This window comes from Natrix helvetica (assembly GCF_964273705.1).
Source record: "Natrix helvetica genome assembly, chromosome: 16".
Taxonomy (NCBI): Eukaryota; Metazoa; Chordata; class Lepidosauria; order Squamata; family Natricidae; genus Natrix; species Natrix helvetica.
The window spans coordinates 1,103,133-1,128,185 of NC_138563.1; the positions used below are offsets into that span (position 1 = coordinate 1,103,133).

A 25,053-nucleotide genomic window follows, 5' to 3' on the forward strand; every position below is an offset into this window, starting at 1 on the left:
CAAGCCACCAGAGGGAAGCTACATTTTTGTTTTGGCGCCCTCTAGTGGCCTACCATGTTTTTGCAGCCTAGAGCTGGTAAGAGAGAGCAGTCTTTTTGAAACTTGGCAACTTCGAAGGGGCACGGCTTTCGACTCCCAAAATTACTTGGGAGTTGAGGTCCCCCACCTCCGACAAGTTTGCAAAACACCTGCCCTCGCTGGTATACACAATAATATACATCCGGCCACGTGTGTGCATTTCTTTCTTCTGTAGCTCCACTGGCCCATCCAGCAAAGGAGGCCTCCAAAAATGACTCGTGCTACATATTTTTTTTTTTTTTTGACCCAGCCAGCAGGAACTGGCATGGATAAGCCGGATCGGGCAAAGAACCTCGTGCTGCATCGAGTTAGATATGTACTACAACTCCCAGCGCCCTTAGGCAGCAAGGTTAAGAGGAAAGGTGGCAGGTTCGGCAGTCCTGGCGCAATCAAGGGGAAGTGCCAATGGAGCTGGAGGAGAAAGGATACTTACACACACGTGCTCGACTTACCTGTGGTGGAAGGGCCACGGAAGGCGTGGCAGGGCGTCCTCCGGATCTCCTCTTAATTTGGGGTTTCAAACACAAGCATCACTGACAATAAAAACAGCCATTTTTCAAGCACACCAACACCTGTTCCGAGACCATCGCTTAATAAAGATATTTTATTTACAAGAAAAAAGCTCCCAAAGCCCCATCTTTTCCAGGTGTTGCAGGTAGCTCTCCAGATATTGCAGGTAGCTCTCCAGGTGTTGCAGGTAGCATTGGTGCCAGCTCCAGAAAAGCAGTGTTGAACGCAGTGCAATTGAATGGAGCCCCTCCCTGCGGTCTCTGCCCATGTGGGCAGCAGCCTGTGTTCCTAACTCCTGGTTTTTGGGCTTCAGTCTTTATTACTACCTCCTGATTCTTACCTATCTATCGTGGTTCCTGTGGGCCATCATTTCTTCCATTCTACAGTGGTGTTGTTAGAAGTTTTGGGGAGATCCCATGTGCCCCTCTTTTTGCTGCTGCCTGATGGGCCAGCCCAAGCCCTCCCAAGAGCTCTGCAGGAGCTCCATCCTTGGGGTTCCCCTTCTCCAGGGTCCAGCTTAGTTGGTCTTCCCCTTGGACTGAAGGTGCTTTTTTTTTTCCCCCCCCAAGAGGCCCCTGGACTCCCTTTCTCCTCGAAGACGTTTCGCGCCTCTCATCCTCGAAACGTCTTCGGAGAAACAAAACAAACCAGAAAGTCCAGCTGCCTCTTGAAAAGAAAAAAGGCCCCTTTGGGACAATCCTGGCCTGCATGACGGAGAATCTCCCCAGACATCTTGGTTCTCCCCTTCTTCCGGCGCTGCCTAGATGTTGTCATAGGGGACCACAAGGCCAATATTGTAGTTGTAGCCGGTCATTTCGTTGTAAGAGGAACGGCAGATAGGAAGGACGCTCTCGGCCACCAACTGGTCGATGGAAAACTCATAGGCGTAGATGATGCCTCGGTGCCTGTTAGGAGAGAAGGGAAAAGAAAGTAAGCAGAATAGCAATAGCCCTTAGACTTATATACCGCTTTACAGTGCTTTTACAGCCCTCTCTAAGGGGTTGACAGAATCAGCCTCTTGCCCCCAACAATCTGGGTCCTCATTTTACCCACTTCGGAAGGAGGGAAGGTTGAGTCAACCTTGAGCCCTGTCAGGATAGAACTGCTGGCAATCAGCAGAGTTAGCCTGCAATGCTGCATTTTAACCACTGTGTATGATGGATGGAGGATGGATGGAAGGAAGGAAGATGGATGAATGGATGGAAGGAAGGAAGGGAGAAGGTGAGGAGAGAGAAGAGGGAAGGAAGGGAGGGGAGCAGAGAAGAAGAGAAGAGATTACAGAAGAGAACTGGGGTGGAGGGGAGGGAAGGGAAGAGAAGAGGGAAGAGAAGAGAAGAGGGAAGAGAAGAATGGAATGGAAAAAGAGGAGATGAGAAGAAACGGAAAGTCGTAAAACGGAGCAAAACTCACTGCCTCACTTAGCGATGGTGAATGACAAAATAAACATATTTAACTTTTCTGCTCAGCTATTCATGAGTAGCAGACACTGAGGAACGTCAAATGGGTGTGTGTCCCCCCCCCCCAAAAAAAAGCCTCCAGGAAATCAGGAAATTTTAACAGATTAAAACTGGGCAAAATCTAACAAAACAATCTGTTTGTTTTTTATGTGCTGCATGAATATATCTCAATCCATTTTTCCGACATCCACAAGTTGCTGAAATATTTATTAAAGGAGGGATAGAGAGATGAGGGGTAGAGATAGGTAGGTAAGTAGATAGATAGATAGATAGATAGATAGATAGATAGATAGAGATACATACATACATACATACATACATACATACATACATACATACATACATAATGATATAGATAGATAAATAGATTAGATAGAGAGATGAGGGGTAGATATAGGTAGGTAGGTAGGTAGGTAGGTAGGTAGGTAGGTAGATAGATAGATAGATAATGATATAGATAGATAAATAGATTAGATAGAGAGAGAGATGAGAGGTAGATAGATATAGATAGGTAGATAGATAGAGAGAGATGAGAGAGAGATTAGATAGATAGGTTGATCCTCCTGCCTAGAGGATGGATGGACGGACAGACAGACAGACAGACACACACATACACACACAAAATCACACAATAGGAAAAACGGGGGGAGAAAAAAAGGGGGAAAAGAAAGAAAAAGGCCCCTTCCTTTGGCGCAGCAGAATCAGCAATCGAAGAGTCATCTAAAAAGCGGGACGAGCGGCAGGGGATCATGGGCTCTGTCATCCAGCCCGCCCTGCAGGGCGCCAAGTGGGGGAAAGAGGTTCCCTTGAAGGGGGGGGGGGTTGGGGGCTCCAGGCCCTTCAATCTAAGGCAGGGGGGTCCAAACTTAGGAACTTTTAAGACTTGTGGACTTCAACTCCCAGAATTCCCTGCCTTAGATTGAAGGGCCTGGGGAATTCTGGGAGTTGGAGTCCACAAGTCTTAAAGTTCCCCAGTTTGGACCCCCCTGATCTAAGGGGGGGAGGGGAGAACCCGCTGAAGCCCCCAAAAGGAGCCTTGAGTCCCCTTACCAGGTCTCGGATGAGCCGCCCCAGCAGGTCCTCCTTTCCTCCGCCTCCTCCGGGGGTCTCCGCAGCGGGGTCGGGGTCCCCCTCAGGCGAGATGCGGAGGAGGAGGCGCTGGAGCGGCGGCTCTTCCTCCAGCAGCCCCCCGAGGAGAGCCCCGTAGCCGCCCCAGCTTCGCACCGGCTGCGGCTCTTCGCCTTCCGTTTCCCGAGGCCTCTTCCGGCTCCCGCCGCTCTTCTGCCGCCGCCGCCGCTGCCGCCTCGGACCTTCCCGGGCCAGCTCGGCTTGCCAGCGGCGGCGGAACGAATCCAGCGCCGACCAAGAAGACGACGACGACGCTTCCTCCTCCTCCATCATGGCGGCCCGGAAGAGGCGCGCCGACGGACCGGCCACTTCCGGCCGCGATGGTCCGGGTCGCAAAAGCGGCCGGCTGGGAAACCGCGGGCGCCACACGAACGTTCCGCCCCAGCAATGGGAGACCCTTCCGTACAACCCGCCTGCCCCCCCCCCCCCGAATATTATCCTGGAGTTTGGCGCGTGCCCGTTCCCTGCGCGTCACGTGACGGAGTTCGCAACGGCGGAGAAAGTGTGAAGTTTCGCCCGACATTGCGGGGGGTGGAAACTCCCCCCCTCCCCATTTTCTTTATGTACATTAAGCCTTATGATGACTTCAATGCTATCGCTAAGGGACAGAAAAGTGCGCCCTCTTGAGGACAATGCCGGTATCGTGGGAAAATTTGAGTGTCCACCAGATGGCGCACTTTTCTGTCCCTGATCCAAAAGCTGTAACCCGGTTAGAAAGCCTTATGATGACTTCAATGCTAACGCTAAGGGACAGAAAAGTGTGCCCTCCTGTGGACAATATCGGGATCGCAGGCAGAAAATAAAATAAACCTTTTTAATGAATTTTATGGTTATTATTCTGTGTCTTTATTATTAGAAGCCCCGTTATTAATATTATTAGGGAAAGGGGAGGCCCAGGGGCTGCAGAAAAAAGGCACAGAAGAGGGAAACCTGATCCAAAAGCCGTAACCCGTTTAGAAAGCCTTATGATGACTTCAATGCTAACACTAAGGGACAGCTTGTTTTTTTTTCCCCTCCCCACCTAAGTCTGAAATTTTATTATTATTTTTAAAAATGGGAGTTTTGGGGGCTTCGGAAAACCGGAAAGAAACTTTCTGAGGCTTGTTTTTGTCCTTGTTTTGCAGCCGTTCCAGCTCTTCCTGGTCTTTGTGGCCAGAGGGCAAAAAACAAGGGTGCTTGGTTGCCAACTCCTTTGGGTGTGTTGTGTGTTGTGCTTCAACATCTGGAATTCATAGGGGATGGAGGGGGAAGGGAAAGATTCGGGGAATTGGAAATTTCAGCTTTGCAAAACTAGGGGAAAAGTTTTAAGGCCAGGAAACCATGATGGATGGAAGTCCTGGCCTTTTTTTGGCAGGGCTTAAGCAGGGATTAATGGGTTAATCAGGGGTTTAATGCAGCCCTGCCAGGAATGACGCATGGCCGCCAATAGGGAACCGACAACTCCTTGGCTTTTGTCCTTTTTTGGGGGTGGGGGGTGGGGGGGCAGGGGAGATGCCCACTGGGCTTGCTGTGGTTTGCAAGGGGGGGTGGGGTTTGATTTAATCAGGCCCAGTTCAAAACAAACCAGAGTTTGTGTGGATGTTGGACTAGGTTAGTGCAACTGAGTTCCTGGCTCTCCTGTGGAGGGGGTGCCAAGTTTTCCCTCCCCTTCATTCTTTCTCTTGCTCTCTCATTCCTTCCCTCTTTCTCTTTGCTTTTCTCCCTCCTCCCTCTCCCCTTTTCCCTCCTTTGTTCTTTCATTCTTCTCTCTGTCCCTCCTCCCTCTCTCTCCTTTTCTCTCATTCTTTCCTTTTCTCCGTTCCTCTCCTCCCTCCCTTTCATTCTTTATCCCTCCTTCTCCTTTCATTCTTTCTCTCTTCTTTGCCTTGTTCTCTTTCTCCCCTCCTCCCTCTTTCTTTCATTCTCCCTCATTCTTTCTCTCCTCCTCCTCCCTTTCATTCTCTCATTTCCCTTTCTTTCCTCTCCCTTCCCTCCTCCTTTCTCCGCCTTTCCATTTCTCCCTCGTTCTTTCTTTCCCCTCCTGCCTTTCTCTCTCTCTCTCTCTGCTTGTTTCCTTCTGTGTTTCTCATTTGTTCCCTCTTTCCACCCTCCCTTTTCTCCCTTTCTCCCTCCCTCCTTCTTTCTCCCTCATTCCCTCCCTCCCTTCCTCGCTTCTGCTGGGGGAAACTCTGGCAAAGTTGTGAAAAGTTGGCGTGGCAGGCAGCTTCCAAAGGGGGGGGGGTGTTGTTGTGCGTGGGAAGACCTACCCACTCTCTCCCCCCCGTCTTTGCACACCCTCCCCTTACACACACACACACACACAGCCGGCCCCTTTGCGCGCTGGCGTGCACGCTCACACATACAGAGAGACTCGCGGGCGTTCCTGAGCGCAGCGAAGGGGCGTCCATGGGGCTGCTGGCGGGGCTGCTGCTCCTGCTGGGGCTGCTGGGGCTGGGGGCGTCGTGGCTGCTGCGGGGTCTGCGGGGGGCGGACGCGGGCTTCGTGGCGCGGGCTTCGTGGCTGGGCGCGGGCTTGCTGGGCGGGCGGGGGAGCGTGGCGCAGCGCTGGGGGCGGCTGGCGGGGGCGCCGGGGGTCTCCGGGCGGCCCTTCCTGCGCTTCGAGGGCCGGAGCTTCAGCTACGGGCGGGCGGAGCGCGAGAGCAACCGGCTGGGGCAGGCGCTGCGGGCGGCCGGGCTGGGCGGGCGGACGGCGGCGCTGCTGGCGGGCAACGAGCCCTTCTTCGTCTGGGCCTGGATCGGGCTCGCCAAGCTGGGCGCCCGGCCCGCCTTCCTCGGCGCCGCCCTCCGCCCCGCCGCCCTCGCCCACTGCCTCCGCGCCTGCCGCGCCCGCGCCCTCCTGGCCAGCCACGGTGAGCGGGGAGCATGGGCACGGGGGTCCCGGGCAGGGGAGGATGGGCGGGGGACACGTGGAGGGGGGCAGGCAGGGGAGGATGGGCAGGGAAGTCCCTCCCAGGCGGGAGGGGGGCTGAGCAGGGGAAGATGGGCAGGGGAGGCAGTGGAGGATGGGGCCGGGCACACAGGGAGGCAGGGGGGATGGACAGGGGAGTCCCTCCCAGGCGGGGAGGGGCGGGGAGTCCTGAGCAGGGGAGGTAGGGGATGATGGGGCTGGGGAGACGTGGAGAGAGGGAAGCAGGGGAGGATGGGGCTGGGGATGGTAATCCTGCATGCTGACATGTGGGGGGGGGAGGGTGAGAGGCAGGGGATGATGGGTCTGAGCCGTCTCAAACTTTATGTCAGGAGGCACTTTTGTCTTCTCCTTCCTGCCTGCTCTTTCAGCCCCTCTTCACAACAGCCCTGCAGAGTAGACCAGGCTCAGAGGAAAAGAGGGGGGGGAGGGGCCCAAAACCCCCACAGGAGCTGAATCCCCCCTCCCTCCCTCCCTTTTTGCAGAGCTGTTTGGAGTCGTGGAGCCCATCCTCCCCACCCTGAAGGAGATGGGCGTTGGGGTCTGGGTGATGGGGAAGGGGCCCTATCCACCGGGCGTCATCAGCCTGCAGGATCTCCTGGAAGAGGCCTCCGAGGAGCCCCTCCCCTATGAGCTCTCCACCCCCCGACACCTGACGGACACCTGTCTCTACATCTTCACCTCCGGCACCACAGGTATGGGGAGGGTGACAGGGGGGGAGGTTTCTGGGGGGCTTCGGGGTGGGAGGAAGGGAATCGGGGTCTCTGTGTGTCGGGAAAGCAGCAGGAAGCCTAAAGTAGCATCTTTAAGCAACAGTTGTGACTTTGTTGCCTTGGGTTGTTGCACAAAAGTTGTGCACTGAATTCATAAAACCAATGAAAATGTAGCAGTCGGTGTTTTTATTAAAATCTGACCCCCTTTTGTCCCTTCTCTCCTCTTTTTTCACTTCCTTTCCTCCTTCCCCTTTCCTTCCCCTTCTTTTCTCTTTTTCTTTCTTCTTTCCCCTTCTCTTTCGTTCTCTTTCTTCTTCCCCCTTTCCTTTCCTTCTCTTTCCCTACCTTCTTCCTCCTTTCCTCCCCTCCCCTTCCTTCTTTCCTTTCTTTGTCCCTCCCTCCCTCCCTTTTCTTCCTTCCTTCCTTCTCTCCAGGCCTCCCCAAGGCTGCCAAGGTCAGCCACCTGAAGACCATCCTCTGCCTGGGATTTTACAAGCTGGTGGGAGCCTCCAGCTCCGATGTCATCTATCTGACCCTGCCCTTGTACCACATGTCCGGCAGCCTTTTGGGCATCCTGGGCACATTTGGGCTGGGTAGGTTCTCTTTGGACCCCTCCCCTCCCTTGCTCCCCCTCCCCTCGAGAATTGAGGGTAGATTGCTCTTGGCTTTGGAGGCTCTACATCATGTTCCTGTTCCCCAACCGAGGGATTCCATTTCCATGACAAAGACTGCAGTCCATCCCGCTAAACGTTTAAGGAAGGGAACCTCCCTGGCGGGGGAAGAAAGAAAACTCGGCTTCCTAAGCCTTGAGGACTAGAAACTTTGCTTAGTTTTCTTGAGAAAAGGGGGAAAAAAGAGGCTTGCCGTTTCTTGCCAGGGGCCACCTGCGTGCTGAAGAGGAAATTCTCTGCCAGCCAGTTTTGGCCAGACTGTCGGGCTCACGGGGTGACTGTCTTCCAATATATTGGGGAGCTATGCCGCTACCTGGTTAACCAGCCACAGGTAAGTGCAGAGAAAGGCGGGCCTGTATGTCTCCCTCCGGTGGCCACCCCTGGTATCACCGCTGGGATTTCTGCCATTTTTCCACCTTTTAAATTGAATATTTGAATAAGTGAATATTATTTATTCACGATTGATTGATTCACTCACTCACTCACTCATTCTAATTCTGATTCATTTTTTCCTCCCTCCCTCGGCCACCAAGGATTTCTGCCTTAGTAACTTCCTGAATTAACACACACACCCCCGGTCCCCCAAATTCCTGTCTCGATTGCTAAATAAAGTTGACAAGCTAAGACTCCCCACGAAGCCGAATGGGGCTTCTTTCATATTGTGGGGTGCCAGGTTGCTGAGCAAAACGGTTCATTGCAATTTAGAATAAGATAGAAATAGGAGTAGAAATAATAGAATCGGAATAGAAATAGAATATAGAATAGAATAGAAAGAATAGAATAGAAATGAAAAGAATAGAATAGAATATAGAATAGAAAATAGAATAGATAGAATAAATAAAAATAGAAAATAGAATAGAAAATAGAATAGACTAGAAAGAATAGAATAGAAAATAGAAAAGAATAGAATAAATACAATAAAATAAATAGAATAGAAAGAAAAGAATATAGAATAGAATAGAATATAAAATAGAATAGAATATAGAATAGAAATAGAATAGAAAGAATAGATAAGAATAGAAAGAATAGAATAGAAATAGAAAAGAATAGAACAGAGTTGAAAGGGGCCTTGGAGGTCTTCTAGTCCAACCCCCTGCCTAGGCAGGAAACCCTACACCACTTCAGACAAATGGATACCCAACATCTTCTTAAAAACTTCCAGTGTTGGAACATTCACAACTTCCGAAGACAACTTCTGTTTCACTGGTTAATTGTTCTCACTTGTCAGGAGATTTCTCCTTAGTTCTAAGTTGCTTCTCTCCTCGATTAGTTTTCACCCATTGATTTTTTTTCCCCATCTTTTAAGATTTTATGGTCAGCCATCCCAAAGTCGCTTTGGATCGCGAGATGGACAGTGTATAAATTTAATAAATAAATAAAAAGGGCCGCCGTTGCAAACAACTTTCGTTCTGCATCATGCTGGGTGGGGAGAGGTACCCCCTCCTCAGCATTCTCCCCCTCCCTCATAAAAAAACCCCACTTTTCCTGATCCACTGGCAACCAAACTCAGAATGATTCCTGCCAACGCTTGGCGACCACAAAGGGTCCCTCCAATCTTCCAAAATGGGATCATTTCCCGGTGAAGGTCTCCCCTCTTCGCTGGTCAACACAGCAGCCTGTTGTCGGTTGTCCCCACTTCAACTTGCAAAGACGTTTTTGGGCTACTGTCTTCCTTCTCCTCTCCTGCAGAGCCCGGCCGATCGGGAGCATTCCTTGCGCCTGGCCATAGGCAGCGGGATGCGTCCGGACGTGTGGCGCGAATTCCTCCGCCGATTCGGAAACATCAAAGTAGTGGAAACGTACGGCATGACCGAAGGGAACGTCACCCTCTTCAACTACACCAACACTGTGGGGGCCGTGGGACGCGCCTCCTGGATTTATAAGGTGGGCATCGCGACATTCCTGGAAAAGGACGTTATAAAGGGCCGATGTTTGTATCGGTCACTGAAGTCCGTGCAACTCAGAAGTAAAAGAGGGGTTACTGAATAAAAAAATAAATAAAAGGAAGTAGAAGAGCGAAAAGATTTGTGCACGGCATTCGTAGAACGAGAGGCTGGGACGAGAAATCTTCCTTTTAAAATTGCAGCGTGATTTCTTCTTCCCTTCAGTGCTTCAGCCCCTTCGAGTTGGTTCGTTTTGACGCTGTTCAAGGCGGTCCACTAAGAGACGAGGCCACCGGCCGGTGCCAGCGTGTGGACATAGGTGACGGAGGAAGCCTTTTTTGGAAGGGGGGGATTTTCCATCTCCCTCCCCTTCCGCCCCACGTTTTCCAGCGAGTTTACAAGCAGTCCTTTGCTTAACGACCGCAATTGGGAGCAGAAGTCCCACGGCTAAGCCGCCTTGCTCCCAATTGCGGTCGTTGGGCAAGAGTCACGACCAATTTCACGACCTTGCGTTGCTCAATGAATCACGGCAGTGTTTTAAGCCAACCATGCGGTCATTAAACAAGTCTGGCGTCCCCCCATCGCTTTGACTCATTAAGAAGCTGGTTGGAAGGGCGTAAATTCGTGATCACGTCAACCGTCCGAAATACACGCCGTTGGTTAGGTTTCTGAAATTTGGATGGCTTGATATGGGGACGCTGTGATGGTCATAAGTTGAGGCCCGGTCGAAAGTCACTTTTTCCAGTGACGTCGTAACGTCCGACAGTTGCGAAACGGTTTAATACCGTAAGCCGCCGGGAGTTTCCTTGTGGGAAGACGGGCGTCGCAATAAATTTAACAATATATAACTTTTTTTTAAAAAGGAACGGTCGTAAGTCGAGGATGATCTGTGCGCTTGGTTGTCTTCCTGCAGGAGAAGCAGGACTCCTGATTTCTCCGGTGACGTTTCGTAACCCCTTCCTCGGATACGCTGGCGGACGCGAGCTGACAGAGGCGAAGTTGCTACGCGGCGTCTTCGCCGACGGGGACGTTTATTTTAACTCCGGGGACTTGATGGTGCAAGACGCCAAAGGGTTTATCAGCTTTTGGGACCGTACGGGAGACACCTACCGGTAGGCTGGTTTTCCGCTTGAGCCGGGTGCGAATCCTGTCTTGAGCTCCCCAATTACAAGGCTGGGCGACTACTCGGTGCAGGCGAAGGTGTAGCAACACCTCGGAGCATTGACAATTAGGGTGGGGAGTGTGCGAATCTCCACCGCAGCCGGCCTGCAGAGGATTCACAGGTAGTCCTTGACCTACGACCCACAGTTGGTAGTCCTCGAGTTACAACCACAGCCGAGCCAAACATTGATGCCATTAAGTGAGGCATGGGTTGTCAGTTTTGCCCCGTTTAATGACCTTTCTTGCTAAGTGAATTGCCGCAGTTGTTAGCACAGTTGTTAAGCAAATCCGAATTCCCCGCTCGTCAGAAGGTCGCTAAAGGGGATCTCCGGGACCGTCATAAATATGAGTCCATTGTATTTTGATCATGCGATCTGTACTATAATTGGAAATTGGATGATTTAGACTCTCTGGAAGATGGCTCAGGTTTCCCATACTGGGCAGGGATGATGGGCTTTGTGATCTGGGGCCTAGGAAACTTTCCCAGGGATTTCATGCGACTCAATTCTTTTTGTTTAAATAGCCCCAAACTTTTAAAAAAGTGGACCAAACCCCAAACTTTCCCTTTAAAAAAAAATTTAAATCGATCGAATTTGGTCAGCTGACAAAATGTGAGAAAAACCTTAAAAATCCCTCCGGTTGTTCCCAAACTCAGAGCTGAGACCCACTTTTTTTTTTTTTAAATTTGCAAACTTTTCCCAAAGTTTCTGTGATTTCCCAGTTTTGAGTTTTTTCTCCCCCCGTAGTTGGAAAGGAGAAAATGTGGCCACCACCGAAGTCGGGGAAACTCTGAGCACGTTGAAGAGTTTGCGGGAAGTCACGGTTTACGGCGTGACCGTCCCAGGTAAGAGTTAGGAAAACAAGAAGAAAAAAAAACCCTGCAACTTTCGGTCCCGTTTGTTGCCCAAAGTTTTCCAAGTCTGCAAACTTCATTATTTTATTTTGCATTTTCTGGGTTTTGATCTGGAACGAATTTTCTTCCTTTCGTTCGTCGGATTTCTTTCTTTCCCCTTTTCCGATTATTTTGCGGGTGTCAAATATCAAGACAGGTGAGACACTTTGTAGGCCATCCTCGACTTACGACCAACAATCGAGGCCCACATTTCTGTTGTTGAGCGAGACGGTCGCTAAGTGAGCTTTGTTGCCTTTTACGACCTTTCTAGCCACAATGGGAATCTTTGCTGTTGTTAAGTGAAGTAACACGATCGTTCGGCTTCTCTTGTCGGAAAGGTCGCAAAAGGGGAGTCACGTGAAACCCTCCCTGGATGCTGCGACCGTCATAAATACGAGTCAGTGGCCCAGCATCTGAATTTGGATTGCGTGACTCTGGGGATACGGCGGTCGTAAGCGTGAAAACTGCTCCCAAAGTCCCTTTTTCTTCAGTGCCGTTGTAACTTCGCCAACAGTCACTAAACGGACCTTTGTAAGTCAAGGACTCGCTGCGTTCTCTTCTAGGACATGATGGCCGGGCAGGAATGGCCACCCTGGTGCTACAGCCGGACGCTAACTTCGACGGCCCTCAAATCTACCAGCACGTAGCTGAGATGCTTCCTCCGTACGCCTGGCCTCGTTTCCTGCGTCTCCAGGTGAGTCTTGGGTTCGAATCCCCTCGCCGGTTTCACAACAGCCCTGCGAGGGAGGCCAGGGTGAAGGATGTGTTTTTTTTTTTTAAAGAAACAACCCAGATCTGTCCGCCACGGTTAACGACGGGCTAACTTTCTCCTGTGCAGGAGCAGCTGGAAATGACGGAAACCTTCAAGCAAAAACGATTCCGTCTTGTGGAGGAAGGATTTGACCCCGGCCGGATCTCGGACCCCCTTTTCGTACTGGACATTACCGCGAGGACCTACGTCCCTCTCACTCTGGACGTCTGGAGGAAGATCGCCGCGGGAGAGCTGCGCCTGTAACGGACACTGTCCAAGCACCGGGGGGAAAAACGACTCTGTGGCACTGGGAAATCCTGGCTTGGGGGGATCTTAGTTGTGCCCGAATCTCCCCCCTTTCCCTCGGCCAGGTGTGTTACAGGAAGTCCTCAACTTACGACCGCAGTGGAGGCAGGAGTGGAGGCTCATTTTATGACATTTTTTGTAGAATGAACTTTGCGGTCATTAAGTGAGCCTTTGTCCCCAAGGCACAGAAACTGGAATTTAAACCTCGGTTACTGTTTTGTTTTTTTAAAAAAAGGCTTGTTTGCTGAGATCGCTCACTGTAGAAATGAAATCCATTCAATTTCCATCGTACGATGCCTGGAAAAATCCCACGGGGGGAAATCCCACTTAGGTGGGGTTCAAACCTTCCCTTTCGTAAACGAACTGATTTTATGACATTTTCCGTGGCTGCTGTTAAAAGAACTTTGCCGTCACTAAGTGAGCCTTTGTCCAAAAGCGGCGTGTGGGTGGGGAGCCAGAAACTGGAATTTAAACCTTGGTTTCTGGTGAAAAGAAACAAACTGGGAGTCTGTAAACGGGGTTTGTAAGTTTGAAACTGGATCGTAAGCTTACCTTGTAACTTGGGATGTTCGGTCGACGCGTGTTCTTTAGCTCTTCCCTTCGACTGGCCACTCTGCGCTTGCGCCCACTGGGAACAGGCTCCAGCTGTTCTTCTGCCTCACTGATGTCCGACTCCGAAGGCAGCTGATAACTGGCTTACGGCCCTGGCCCCCTCTCTGCCTCCAACACAGAGCTCTCATCCGAGCCTTCCCCAGGACTGGCCCAGGTTCCTCCCCAACCCTCCCCACTCTCTGACTCTGCTGCCAACTCTTTGAACGAAGGGCTTTAAGGCTGTTAAGATGCAGGAGAGAGCTCAAAGGATAGAAGAAGTTATTCCCGCCACCGAAACGGCCACACCACCAGCGCAGCCACATCCAAATGTATAAACCATTCCTTTCTTTATTAAACATAGCTTGCAAGTGATAAATATTACAAAGTTTTTTTTTAATCCTTTCTCCAAAAATTAGCTTATTATTATTATTATTATTTTTTAATCAGGTCACTGCATAATCAATTGGCAATATTTAAAACGACTTTCCTTTTTCTTTTTTTTTGTTTAGTCCACTTTTCATCGCCTTTTTTTTTTTTTAAAACCAGATCCAAAAACACAAGGCCCCCAAAATTAAAAAATAAAAATGAAAAACGAAATGAAAAACCCCTCTTAAAATGGTGCAAAAGGGCTGGTTTCCTGTTCTCTCCCCCCTGCCCCCCCCTTAGCCCCCACCCCCACATTTTCACTTTACAATTTGGGTCCCTTCTGCCAAGTGGCACTCATGTTGGGAACTTGGGGGCTTTTTTCTCAAAGTTCTCTCCCCCCCCCCCCTCCCAAAAAATAGATCTGACTTCTGCAAGAGAGGCCGGTGGTCGAAACCAAAAGAAGACGAAGACAGGGGTTGCCAGCTGTGGGGCAAAGTTCCACGGATGGTCAGAGGTATGCCCAAGTTGGTAGCTTCCTTAGGACCTTCAAAGTTGGATGTTAATGTAGTGGTTCTTAACCTTGGCTGCTTTGAAGATGGGTGGACTTCAACTCCCAGAATTCCTCAATCTTTCTAAATGGGTGGACTTCAACTCCCAGAATTCCTCAATCTCCAAGATGGGTGGACTTAAACTCCCAGAATTCCTCAATCTTTTTAAGGTGGGTGGACTTCAACTCCTAAGAATTCCTCAATCTCCAAGATGGGTGGACTTCAATTCCCAGAATTCCTCAACCATTTTAAGATGGGTGGACTTCAACTCCCAGAATTCCTCAATCTCCAAGATGGGTGGACTTCAACTCCCAGAATTCCTCAATCTCTTAAAATGGATGGACTTCAACTCTCAGCATTCCTCAAATCTTTTTAAAGTGGGTGGACTTCAACTCCCAGAATTCCTCAACCGTTTTTAAGATGGGTGGACTTCAACTCCCAAAATTCCTCAACCGTTTTTAAGATGGGTGGACTTCAACTCCCAGAATTCCTCATCGTTTTTAAGATGGGTGGACTTCAACTCCCAGAATTCCTCAATCTTTCTAAATGGGTGGACTTCAACTCCCAGAATTCCTCAACCATTTTAAGATGGGTGGACTTCAACTCCCAAAATTCCTCAATCTCTTTAAGATGGGTGGACTTCAACTCCCAAAATTCCTCAATCTCTTTAAGATGGGTGGACTTCAACTCCCAGAATTCCTCAACCGTTTTTAAGATGGGTGGACTCCCAACTTCCAGAATTCTGGGAGTCGAAGTCCACCCATCTTAACAAATAGCCAAGGTTGAGAAACACCGTCCTAGACAAAACTCGCAGGCAGAAGAGGTGCAGATGTGACAACATCTGGAGGGTCGTTGGGCTCCACTCTAGGTGAAAAGGGATGGGGTGGCCAACGTCAAAACCCAGTAGCTTTGTCCCCAAAGCGAATTTGATCAGTGCAAATTTACAGCGGAATCGTTCAGATCCGGGGTCGTCCTTGTAGGTTGTGCTTGCCCCCCCCCCGTCCCAAGGGACACCCCCTCCCCACAAATTGGGGAGAAAAAAAATCTAGGGTGGATTTCAGAGGAGCAGAGCCCAGGTTGGCTTTGGGTTGGGTTGGGGGGCAGATGTCCAGGGATACAAGAAGATGAAAAGGCACCATTGCGGGAACTAAGAGCCACCAAATCCATTTCAGCTTTTTTTGGGGGGAGAGGAAGATGAAAAGGAGGGTGCCCAGCCCCCTCCTGCACCCCCCTTCCCCCAGGAAACCACATTTTGACCATTTTAATGTCATACACAAAGAGAGTCTCACACTACAAAAGGACATTGACAAACCTCACAATATCCATGGCTAAGCTGTTTCGTTTTTGTGGTTTTGATTTTTCTCTATACAATGTACAACTTATTTTGTTTTCTCCCTCCCCTCTTCCCCACCCCCTTTTCTTTCTTTCTTTCTTCCTTCCCCCCCCCCCCCCATTTCTTTTCTTTTTTTTCCTTTTCTTTCATGTGTCAAGAAATAGTTTATATACAACAAAGAAGTCCTTGTTATAACGGGGCATTTTTTTTTTCCTTTTTCCGGGCAGCAAGGTTAATGTTAAGCAAAGAGAAAAAATTTCATGGAGGGGAAGGGGCGAAGGATGGGAGGGGGGAAGGAAAATTAAGGGGGGACGGGGTAGCCTTTTCCCCCTCCCCGTTTTCCCGACAGAACCGTTAACATACAAAATAAAATAAAATTATAAACAAGGGAAACAAAACGAAAGCTCAGCATGATTCACAAACCAGCTACAACTAAAGAGTAAACTCCACCCCCCCACCACCCGCTCCCCCCCCCAAAAAGAAAGAAAAGGAAGCCAGCATATTAATCTTTGAAATTAAAAAAAGGTATTTTTTTCTATATTACATCCCCCCCAAAAAATAGAAAGAGAAAAGGAGGGAGAGCGAGAAAGAAAGAGAGAGAGAAAGGAATAGGAGATAGCTTAAGTTTACGGGGGAAAAAAATTAAATCGAATTTCGGAAGAGATAGCAGAGTCCCCCATCTCTTTTGGCTAATTTCTTGGCAGAAAATCAAACAGGTGCTTTTTGGGGGGGGGGGGTTGTTTTGTTTTGATACTTGAGCAAAAATTATTGCACGTTTCCTACATCACCGAAAGAAAGGTAAAAAGATTATAAGAGAGGAAGGAATAGAGAAGGAAGGAAGGGAAATTGGGAAGGAATAAATGGGAAGGAACAGGGAAGAAAGGAATAAACAGGGGAAGGAAGGGAAAGTGGAAAGGAAGGAGGGAAGGAAGGAAGGAAGATCAGCACAATATCCAAACCAAACTAAAACCCAAAATCTTACCTATGTAACTCACGCAGTTGGAGCCACAACGGGGATAGACAAGGGAAGGAATATTAAAGACGGAGGCGTCTAGGGCAAGCCGGGAAAGGGGGGGGGGGCCGAAAAGAGGGCTTAAAGTCCCACGTTCGAAAGAGCAAGAGAAAATAAAATAAAATAAAGCCATCAGCGAGGCCTCTAAGGCTGCCGGGTCGCAAAAGCTGCCTTTGCAGAGAGAATTGCACATTTGCGGAGGGGGGGCGGCATGTCAGGCTGTCTAGGTTCAGACGGCGGGACGGGGCGCCTCCTTTTCCGACTTGCCCCGAGGATTTTAAGAAGCGCCAGGGGGGCGAAATCCAGGTCTCGGCGTCTCTTCGGTACATCCGCGCAAAGGTTCCTGCCGCCTCCCGCGGATTCGTAAGTGCTTGGAGGTTCGGAGGGGCGAAAAAAGGAAGCCGAGAGCGAGAGCATCCCGGGAGCTGGCGGTCTTTTCGGAAGGACCGATGGCCGAGGCGACCTGATGAACCCAGGGCTAATACTTTGGAGCAAGGAGGGGAAGGGTTGGGCCCCCAAGAGTGGGAGGCGCTCCCACGGTTCTGGTCTCCGCGTGGAAAAGAGAAACTTCCAGGGCAGACGATGTCGAGGAGAAGAAGAAAACAAAACACGAAGCAGAATTGGGAATGCAACGGGCAGAGGAATCGGCGAGCGGGAAGGGGATGCCTCCGGCACTGAACGGTGGGAGTGATGACGGAAAACAAGGATCCAGGGTCGCTGCCTGGCCAGAAGCGCCTTTGCTGTCCTCCGCGTGGAAAATAGAAACTTCCGGGACGGATGACGTTGAGAAGAAAAAACCAAGCAGAAGTGGGAATGCAACGGGCAGAGGAATTGGCGAGCGGGAAGGGGACTCCCGGCGTCTGGCATCAAGCGGTGGAAGTGATGACGGAAGGCAAGGATCCAGGGTCCCCGCCTGGCCAGGAGCTCCTTCTGCTGGTCAGCAGCTTGCAGATTCAGCAGAAGGGAAATTCGATCCCTTTGATTGCCCAGATTGACGTGGTCAGCGCTCAAGGATAGAGTCCAACAAATCTCCGGCACGCAGATGTTTCGTTTTCCTAGCATGGACGATTCTACTTTTGGTGGTTTTCCCACAGCCTTCCCGCGGATGTTTTGACCCCCAAATCAGGATTGGCTTCAGCTCCGGAGAGGGGCAACCATTATAATCCCTCCCTTCACCGATCCCTCCTTTTTAAGCCGGAATGGAAAAAAAGCTGTTCCGAGATTCCAGGAACCCCGTTCTTTCCAGGTGGTCTCCTTTTTCTCCCTCCCATGGAAGCGGGGGGGGGGGGGAGGAGGGGAGGAAAAGCACAAGGCGTAAAAAAGAAAAACGAGAAGAAGAAAAAAGCAGCCGTGAAAAATTCTACAGGTTGCAATTACAGACGTTAAAAGCCGAACAAAAGGAGGGGGGAAAAAAAGATAAGCGCGTAAAAACAAGCTTGAAAACACGCGGGCGAGGAGGGTCGTCCGAGCGGATGAGTTCTGACTTTGAGTGGGAAGTGGGAGGGGGAGCAGGAAGGGCCTGAGGCCTCCCACCGCCCCAAAACAAAATCCAGAGCGGGCAGGGTGGGTATATAGGGGTGCCAGCGAGATGATCCAAGAGGGCGGGTTTGCGCGACAAGTTTCTCGTCTTCATTTTTGCTTCGTTTTTCTTCCTTTCCCCCCCCCCCCAGCCCCAATGTTTTCTGGTGGGGAGGGGGTTCTGTCCCTCCGTGGTAGGCACCAGTACAGGCACTGCATGCGACGGGCGAGGGAGGGGGGCGCAGATGGGGAGTCACGGGGGAGGAGGAGGAGGAGGAGGGGGGGGCGGGGCTGGTGTTATTTTTGCCCGCTGATGGATTGCGATATCGAGCGCGGAGGGATCATATCGAGGAGATATTCCCGCTGCCGGTCTGCCAAGCTGGAACCCTTGTGACCGCCCATCCCGGCATTCAGGTAGGCGATATTGACTCCTGGAGACACAGAGACACACAGAGAGAGAGAGACAGAGACAGATAGAGAGAGAGAGAGAGACAAGATAAGTCCATCTAGCCTGAAGCACCTCCTCTCCAGGGTGTTGCCGCAGAGAGGGGTGGGTGGGGGCTGGCTCTGTAGCTGAATTCCCACCCATCTCCTCCCAGTCCCAATTGGTTACCTGGCATCCCGAGGAGACCGCTGGCGACGGGTAGCTGCGGCGCCTGTGCGAAGTTGGAGAGCATGGAGCGAGCGGAGGTGGGTAAACTACGTTGTAGGGAGCTTTGAGGCTGGGGGGCCTGGAAGGAGGGAAGGAAGAAAAGGTGCCGTTATGTTGGGTGTCTTTTTTGTGCTTCAGATGTTTTTCGTTGTGTTCAATAGTTTTGAAATATTGAAATGGCCGGAGTTCGTGATTGAGATGGGGAAGGAAAGAAAGAAAGAAAGAGAGAGAGAGAGAGAGAGAGAGAGAGAGAGAGAGAAAGAAGAGAAAGGAAAAGAGAAAGAGAGAAAGGGAGAGAAAGAAGAGAAAGGAAAAGAGAAAGAGAGAAAGAAAGAGGGAGAGAGATAGAGAAAGAAAAGAGAAAGAGAGAAAGAGGGACAGAGAGAAAGAAGAGAAAGAAAAAGAAAGAGAGAAAGGGAGAGAGAGAAAGAGAAAGGAAAAGAGAAAGAGAGAAAGAAAGAGGGAGAGCAAGGAAGAAGAGAAAGGAAAAGAGAAAGAGAGAGAGAAAGAAGAGAAAGGAAAAGAGAAAGAGAGAAAGAAAGGGAAACAGAGAGAGAGAGACAGACAGAGAAAGGATATTAAGAAGGAAGGGAGGAAGAAAAAAAAAGGGAGGGAGGGAAGAAAGGAAAAGAAAAGAGGAGGAAAGAAGGGAGGAGGGACCAAATGCCATTTTGACGGAAGGGCCGCCTGGGCTAAGGAAACTGGCCTAGGCAGAGGGTCCTTCCTCCTCCAGGTGGGCAAAGGGGCTGGGCGGGCGGGGCCGGCCTCACCTGTCGGAGTGCGTGATGCCTCATGATGGTCTCCTGCTTGCTGACGCTGGCCACGCTGGCCGGAGCCGTGGTGGGCGAGAGCGTGGCCTGTTGCTGCAGCCTCTGCTCGATCTCCTGGGGGAAGACGGGAGGGAGATCGTCAGCGCAACCCCCGCAGCGAGCGCCACCTTGGGCACGCCCCCCCCCAACTCCTCCCCCCTCCCCCGGTGCCCCTGGACCTGCCTGCTCCTGCTGCAAGGCTTTGACGAAGGCGTTTTTCAGCCGGTTGGTGTGCTCGGCCTTGAGCGCCTTCTTCTGGTTGGAGGTCATGCATTGCTCGCACAGGATCTTCCCGTTCTTCTCTTGCTTCCAGTGCGGGGTGAAGTCTGTGCGGCACTGGGCGCACACGAAGGGCTCCACGCGGAGAAGGGAGGCGCAGCCTTTGCCTGGGAGAGAGGGGTCGGGAGGAGGAGGAGGAGGAGGGAAGCAGTAATATTAGCCCCAATTATCCACGTAAAGCAATTAAACCGGGGATCTTAAGTGTTACCCTGCCTTTATTGTTGTTGTTATTATTATTTTGTTAATCAATCAATCAATCAATCAGGATGGTGAACGTATCCACTTCTCCTTTCTCCTCCTAGTCTCCCTACAAAATGTTATAGGGGTCTGGCAGCCGAGTCGGACAGTGAGGAAGTTGGGGAGGAAACTGGGCCAGTCCTGGGAAGGCTGGGAGCAGGGCTCTGTCGGCCGTATGCCGGTTATCAGCTGCCTTCGGAGTCGGACATCAGTGGGGCAGAAGAACGGCTGGAGCCTGTTCCCAGAGTTGCCAGACACAAAGGGAAGCGCTAAAGAACAGGGGGAGACTTGGGAGTAAGGCCACAGGAAGACGATGAAGGGCCCCTCCCAGAGGGAATAAAAGAGGAGCGACTGGGGAGTGGAGCTTGCAGGAGTCCATTAGTTCGCTTAATTGGTTCGGGACTCTCCGAGACTCCTGGCCAAGTTTTGCAGATATTGGCCTTTCAGCTCTCCAAGCCAGATAAAGTCTGTGACCGTAAATCCTCCCTTGAAAGACTTGGCTGGATGGGAAGGAGCAGAATTCAATGGGAAATCAATAAAAGGGTTTTTGTCGGGACCAGGAGTTGGCTTCAGGCTCTCGGGAAGCCTCGCTTAGAACACAAAAACAACCCTGCGAGGTGGGCTGGGCTGAGCGGGAGGGACTGGCCCATAGTCACCCAGCTGGCTTTCATGCCTAAAACAGGACTAGAACTCATTTCTCTGGTTTTCTTCACCAGTGAAAAGCCACCAGCGAGTCAACCTAAGGAACAACCGGGAGGATCGCTAGATGGGAAATGAGCCGGGGAGTCAAAACTAAAACCGGGGACTCTCCCAATTCAGGTGTGGTTCATCGGGAGCCTCCCTCCCGCCGGGCATCCGTTACCTTGGCTGTCGATGACGCTCTGGACCACTTCTTCCAGTCCCACCATGTAGATGAACTCGCTGTTGGCCGCGCTGGGCAGGAAGTGGAGCAAGGGGGCGGGGGGCTTGGGGGGCGGGATCTCCAAGAGAGTCTTTTCCAGCTGCTTGCGCAGGGCGAGCTTGGCGGCCGCCTGGGAGTTGGCGGCGTCATTCATGGCGCTGGGACTGGGCAGGGGGGACGCCACCCTGTTCACCGTCCCGGGCTGGATGTGGGAGGCGAGGTTCATATAGATGGCGGAGGAGCTGGTTCGCTGGCAGGGCACGGCCGAGGAGGACGGCTAGAGGGGAGGGAGGGGGGGGAGAGACACAAGACACTGTTTCAATGTCTGGTCCTATGTTAGGGGGTGACAGCCTCGCTTCTCCTTTGTGCTTCCATCCCTTTCTCTCTTCTCCTTTGTGCTTCCCTCCCTTCCTCTCTTCTCCTTTGTGCTTCCATCCCTTCCTCTCTTCTCCTTTGTTTCCATCCCTTTCTCTCTTCTCCTTTGTTCCATCCCTTTCTCTCTTCTCCTTTGTTTCCATCCCTTTCTCTCTTCTTTGTGCTTCCATCCCTTTCTCTCCTTTCTGTTCCCATCCCTTCCTCTATTCTTCATTTCCATCCCTTTCTCTCTTCTCCTTTGTTTTTCCATCCCTTTCTCTCTCCTTTGTGCTTCCATCCCTTCCTCTTTCTCCTTTGTATTTCCATCCCTTCCTCTCTTCTCCTTTGTATTTCCATCCCTTCCTCTATTCTCCTTTATTTCCATCCCTTTTTCTCTTGTTTTTCCATCCCTTTCTCTCTCCTCCTTTGTGTTCCCATCCCTTTCTCTCTTCTTTGTGCTTCCATCCCTTCCTCTTTCTCCTTTGTATTTCCATCCCTTCCTCTATTCTCCTTTGTGCTTCCATCCCTTTCTCTCTTCTCCTTTGCGCTTCCATCCCTTGCTCTCTTCTCCTCTGCGCTTCCATCCCTTTCTCTCCAAACAGGAGCTTTCCCATTACTCACCGGCTGGTAATTGATAGCAGGGCTCATATTGGGCGTGCTGCTGCGGATCAGGCCTGGTTTGGGGGGGATGCGCTGTCCTTGAAGCTGGGTGGGGTTGGGGGCAATGACGCGCTGGGATATAAGCATGTGGGGAAGGGCAGTGTTGGTGGCCGATCGGATGACACTGTGACCCTGTCCCAAGAAGCAAGAGAAAGGTTACGTCCTTCAAGAGTCGGATGGCTATTGCTGGGATAGTTTCCCAAATTCCTGATTCCTGGAGTTGTCCATCCCAAGCGAGAACTCTGCTTATCATCCAACTGGCTTTCTTGCCGAAGGCAGGACTAAAATTCACAGCCTCCTGCTTCCTAGCCTAGTGCTCTCCCCACTAGGCCAAACTGCCTCTTCCTAGAATTTCCTAAAACGTTTAAGGAGCTGGAACGCAACTTTTGCTTCGGCCACTGATCAGAATACGGCAGGGGGTCCTCGAGGTACGACCACAACGGGAGCCCAAAATGTCCGTGGCTAAGCGAGACAGCTGCGGAACGAGTCCTGCCCCGTTTTACGACCTCCCTTCCCACAGAATCATTGCGGATGTTAAGTTAGTAACTTGGGTTACTGCAGGGAACCTGGCTTCCCCATTTGCTTGTGGCAACGGTTGTTAAGTGTGAAAAATGGCCACAAGTCGCTCCCCCCCCCCCCCGATTCTGTTCTAACGTCTTCTTCTTTTTCTTTAAGTTCGATAGAATTTATTACAGAGGAAATTTACATAGGATAAATTATTGGAATTATTATTTTCCAATTACCACCCGCTCATTTAGGAAAAACATACGTGTGTTACCTATGTTATTTTTTGCAACAGGGCAAAGATAAGAAACAATAGAAATAGAAAACACCACTTCGATTGGGCAGTTATAAGTTCTGTTTTCTGTTTTAAAGATGATCTTTGGTTTAATTTAATTTTCCTGGTTGGGATAAGTAGAAGTTTGTGCATCGAGTGGTTGAATAAGATATTTTTTTCTCGCGGTGTCAGAATTCAACAGACTATCTGCATTCACTCATATAACTAAACTAAGTTTATTCTTCCTGTTTACAGGAAGAGGAAACCAAACCAAGAATCTTAATTTTACACGTGAGCTCAGGATTATGATCTCCTGCAAAGGAATCAACAGCGGAGGCTGGTTTAAATCTGAATTTCCAACTCAGGCTAACCTAACCATGCCTAGTCTGCCTCCCAGCTTCGCTCGTACTTCGGGTTTTGACGTGACCTTCAACAGGTGAGGTCCTACGTGGAGTTATGCCACTGAACAAAACAAGGATGTTCCCAGGGAATTGCTCTGGTGCCGATTCGGACCGATTTCACAGGGGTGGAAGATAAAGGAAAGTGTGTAAAAGACACACACAATCACACGCCGTCGGTGACTGAGCTCTGAAAGTTGGAAGGGCTCAAGACAAAAAAATAAAACAAGAACCTTTGGCCCTGGTTAAGACCATCCAAGCAGTTGGTTTTCCATCGCTCGTTTCCCACTACAGGGAAATGAGCCACACACCGACCACCCGGGGATAAAGGAAGCCGGTGGATTCACGTCTCGGGGGTGGGGGGGGGGGTCCCCTTACCTGTAATGTTCGGAGGTTTTGGGGCTCAACCCCCTGGACTCCAGGTCGGGAGGGGAGCTTGGACAGAGCCTGCTGTCCGACGTGGGCAGAAGATGGCTGGACGATAGACGCTGCGTTCTGGACGACCGGAGTCTGGCGGAAAGAAAGAAAGGGAGGATGAGGAAGAAAAGAAAAGAAAAAACGCAACAAAAAAAACGAGAAAGTCTGTGGATTAACAAAGAAAGGGGAACGGGCCTTGGAGAATCGCATTTTTCGGAGTGAAAGACGCACCAAGATTTTGAAGAGGCAAATTTAAAAAAACAAAAAAGTTTTTTGCACACTGCAGACTCCCCCAAAACGGCCCTTTTTTTGATTGAAAAAGGTGCGTCTTATACCCCGAAAAATACGGTGATTTTTTTTCTTGATCACCTCGCGGGGGAGTTTGGGGTGTGTGTGCGTGAGTGATCTTACCCCACCTGGCTGGGGAGAATTTTCCTGGCAAGTGGGGGGAAAGTAAACAGTTAAGGTGTCCATGCGGCTTTCAGCTGAACCTGAACCTCTCTTTTTAAAACTTTCTAAGACTGGCGGACTTCAACTCCCAGAATTCCCCAGCCTGTAAGGGGGGGGGGCTTCTCCGCCATCCCCTTTTCCTCGAACCCGGCGCGCCCGGCCTCACCTTCTGTACCACGTTCTCCTTCTGCAGCTGGCTCTGCCGTAGCTTCTTCAACAGCACCAGCCGGGCTTCTTCTAGCCGCAACTCGTCCCGGAGTTGTTTGATGAGCTGCTGCCTCTCCTCCACCCCTTTCCCCTGCGGGAAAGGAGACCAAGAGGTGAGGATGGAGGGACAATTTCCTTCCTGCAGGAGGGGGACGGGACGGGACGCTCGGCTCCTGTTGGCCCTCGGCGGAGGGGCACCCTCCACCCACCCCTTTTCAGAGGCCTGGGAACCTGTGCGCTCTGGCGCAACCCCCGCTCGTTCTGTTTTCCGGTCCCTTTTGCTGTACCTTGAACATTTCCAGATTGGCTGCCTTCAGCCGCTCTTCCATGCGGGAACTGGAGCGAGGGCTGGAGGCCTCGTTGTCGGAGAGGACAATGACGTCCGGAGAAGGGGTGAGCCGTCCCCTGTCTTGATCGCTGCTGATTTCAGAAAGGGGGAAGAAAAGGCAGATGGAGTGAAGGGCCTCGTCTGTGCTCTGGGGTACTCAATTACAGAAGCCCACCTGAGCAAACAGACGGAGCGCCTGCCCACCCACCCACCCACCCACCCAGCAGAGGATGAGTCACCGAAGGGGTTTCCCCTTCCCCCCCCTCTTTCTCTCTGGGGTTTATTTTGCAAAATCACCCCCGGGGCTGGGGCTTAGGCGGTAGAGCCCTTTGGTGTGCCCTAGCCAAGTTCCAAGTTCCAACGACAAAAGAGAGAAGAAAAGAGCAATGGAGATGATCAAAGGCCTGGAGACCGAAACGCGGGAAGAACGGCTGCGGGATTTGGGTATTGGCTAGTTTAAAGAAGAGAAGAATTAGAGGGGACACGATGATAGTTCGTTGAGGGGCTGCCCCAAGGAAGAGGGATTTTTTTTTGGGGGGGGGGGGTGTCAAATTATTCTCCAAAGTCTCAGAAGGCAGGAGAAGAAACTAACGGATGGAAACGAATCAAGGAGCGAAGCAACCTGGAATTAAGGAGAAACTTCCCGAGGAGTGATGACAATTAACCAGTGGAACAACTTGCCACCAGATATCGTGGGTTCTCCATCAGTGGAGGCTTTTAAGGAGAGATTGGACATCCATTTGTCTGGAATGGTAGAGGGC

General features: G+C 51.0%; 3 protein-coding genes across 5 annotated transcripts in view; 1 reads left to right on the plus strand and 2 right to left on the minus strand.

The window, feature by feature from the left end:
* Positions 1 to 667: 667 nt before the first annotated feature.
* LOC309399719 (uncharacterized protein) lies at positions 668 to 3,799 on the minus strand. Its single transcript, XM_081967791.1, has 2 exons — positions 3,096 to 3,799; positions 668 to 1,493 (listed from the first exon to the last, which is right to left on the minus strand). The coding sequence occupies exons 1-2, from the start codon at positions 3,444 to 3,446 to the stop codon at positions 1,467 to 1,469; spliced, it is 378 nt and encodes a 125-aa protein (XP_081823917.1). The 5' UTR covers positions 3,447 to 3,799; the 3' UTR covers positions 668 to 1,466.
* Positions 3,800 to 5,282: 1,483 nt separating this feature from the next.
* On the plus strand, positions 5,283 to 13,440 carry SLC27A3 (solute carrier family 27 member 3). The gene is made up of 10 exons (XM_081967983.1): positions 5,283 to 6,021; positions 6,563 to 6,772; positions 7,225 to 7,383; positions 7,668 to 7,792; positions 9,151 to 9,345; positions 9,570 to 9,663; positions 10,258 to 10,456; positions 11,252 to 11,349; positions 11,961 to 12,091; positions 12,236 to 13,440. Exons 1-10 carry the CDS (start codon positions 5,559 to 5,561, stop codon positions 12,410 to 12,412), a joined length of 1,851 nt encoding a protein of 616 aa, XP_081824109.1. The 5' UTR covers positions 5,283 to 5,558; the 3' UTR covers positions 12,413 to 13,440.
* GATAD2B (GATA zinc finger domain containing 2B) overlaps positions 13,367 to 25,053 on the minus strand; it is a 31,314-nt gene continuing 19,627 nt past the window's right edge. Inside the window, exons 3-13 of one of the 3 annotated variants that reach the window (XM_081967985.1) lie at positions 24,252 to 24,384; positions 23,924 to 24,055; positions 23,269 to 23,400; positions 21,676 to 21,846; positions 20,662 to 20,977; positions 19,467 to 19,669; positions 19,245 to 19,358; positions 18,436 to 18,553; positions 14,665 to 18,253; positions 14,204 to 14,285; positions 13,367 to 14,039 (exon numbers count right to left, since the gene is read on the minus strand). In XM_081967985.1, the coding sequence (XP_081824111.1) occupies positions 18,120 to 18,253; positions 18,436 to 18,553; positions 19,245 to 19,358; positions 19,467 to 19,669; positions 20,662 to 20,977; positions 21,676 to 21,846; positions 23,269 to 23,400; positions 23,924 to 24,055; positions 24,252 to 24,384 (1,453 nt within the window). In that variant the 3' untranslated portion in view covers positions 13,367 to 14,039; positions 14,204 to 14,285; positions 14,665 to 18,119. Of the gene's footprint in view, positions 14,286 to 14,664; positions 18,254 to 18,435; positions 18,554 to 19,244; positions 19,359 to 19,466; positions 19,670 to 20,661; positions 20,978 to 21,675; positions 21,847 to 23,268; positions 23,401 to 23,923; positions 24,056 to 24,251; positions 24,385 to 25,053 lie in introns of all 3 variants that reach the window. The other 2 variants (XM_081967986.1, XM_081967984.1) reach the window with 2 other exon arrangements.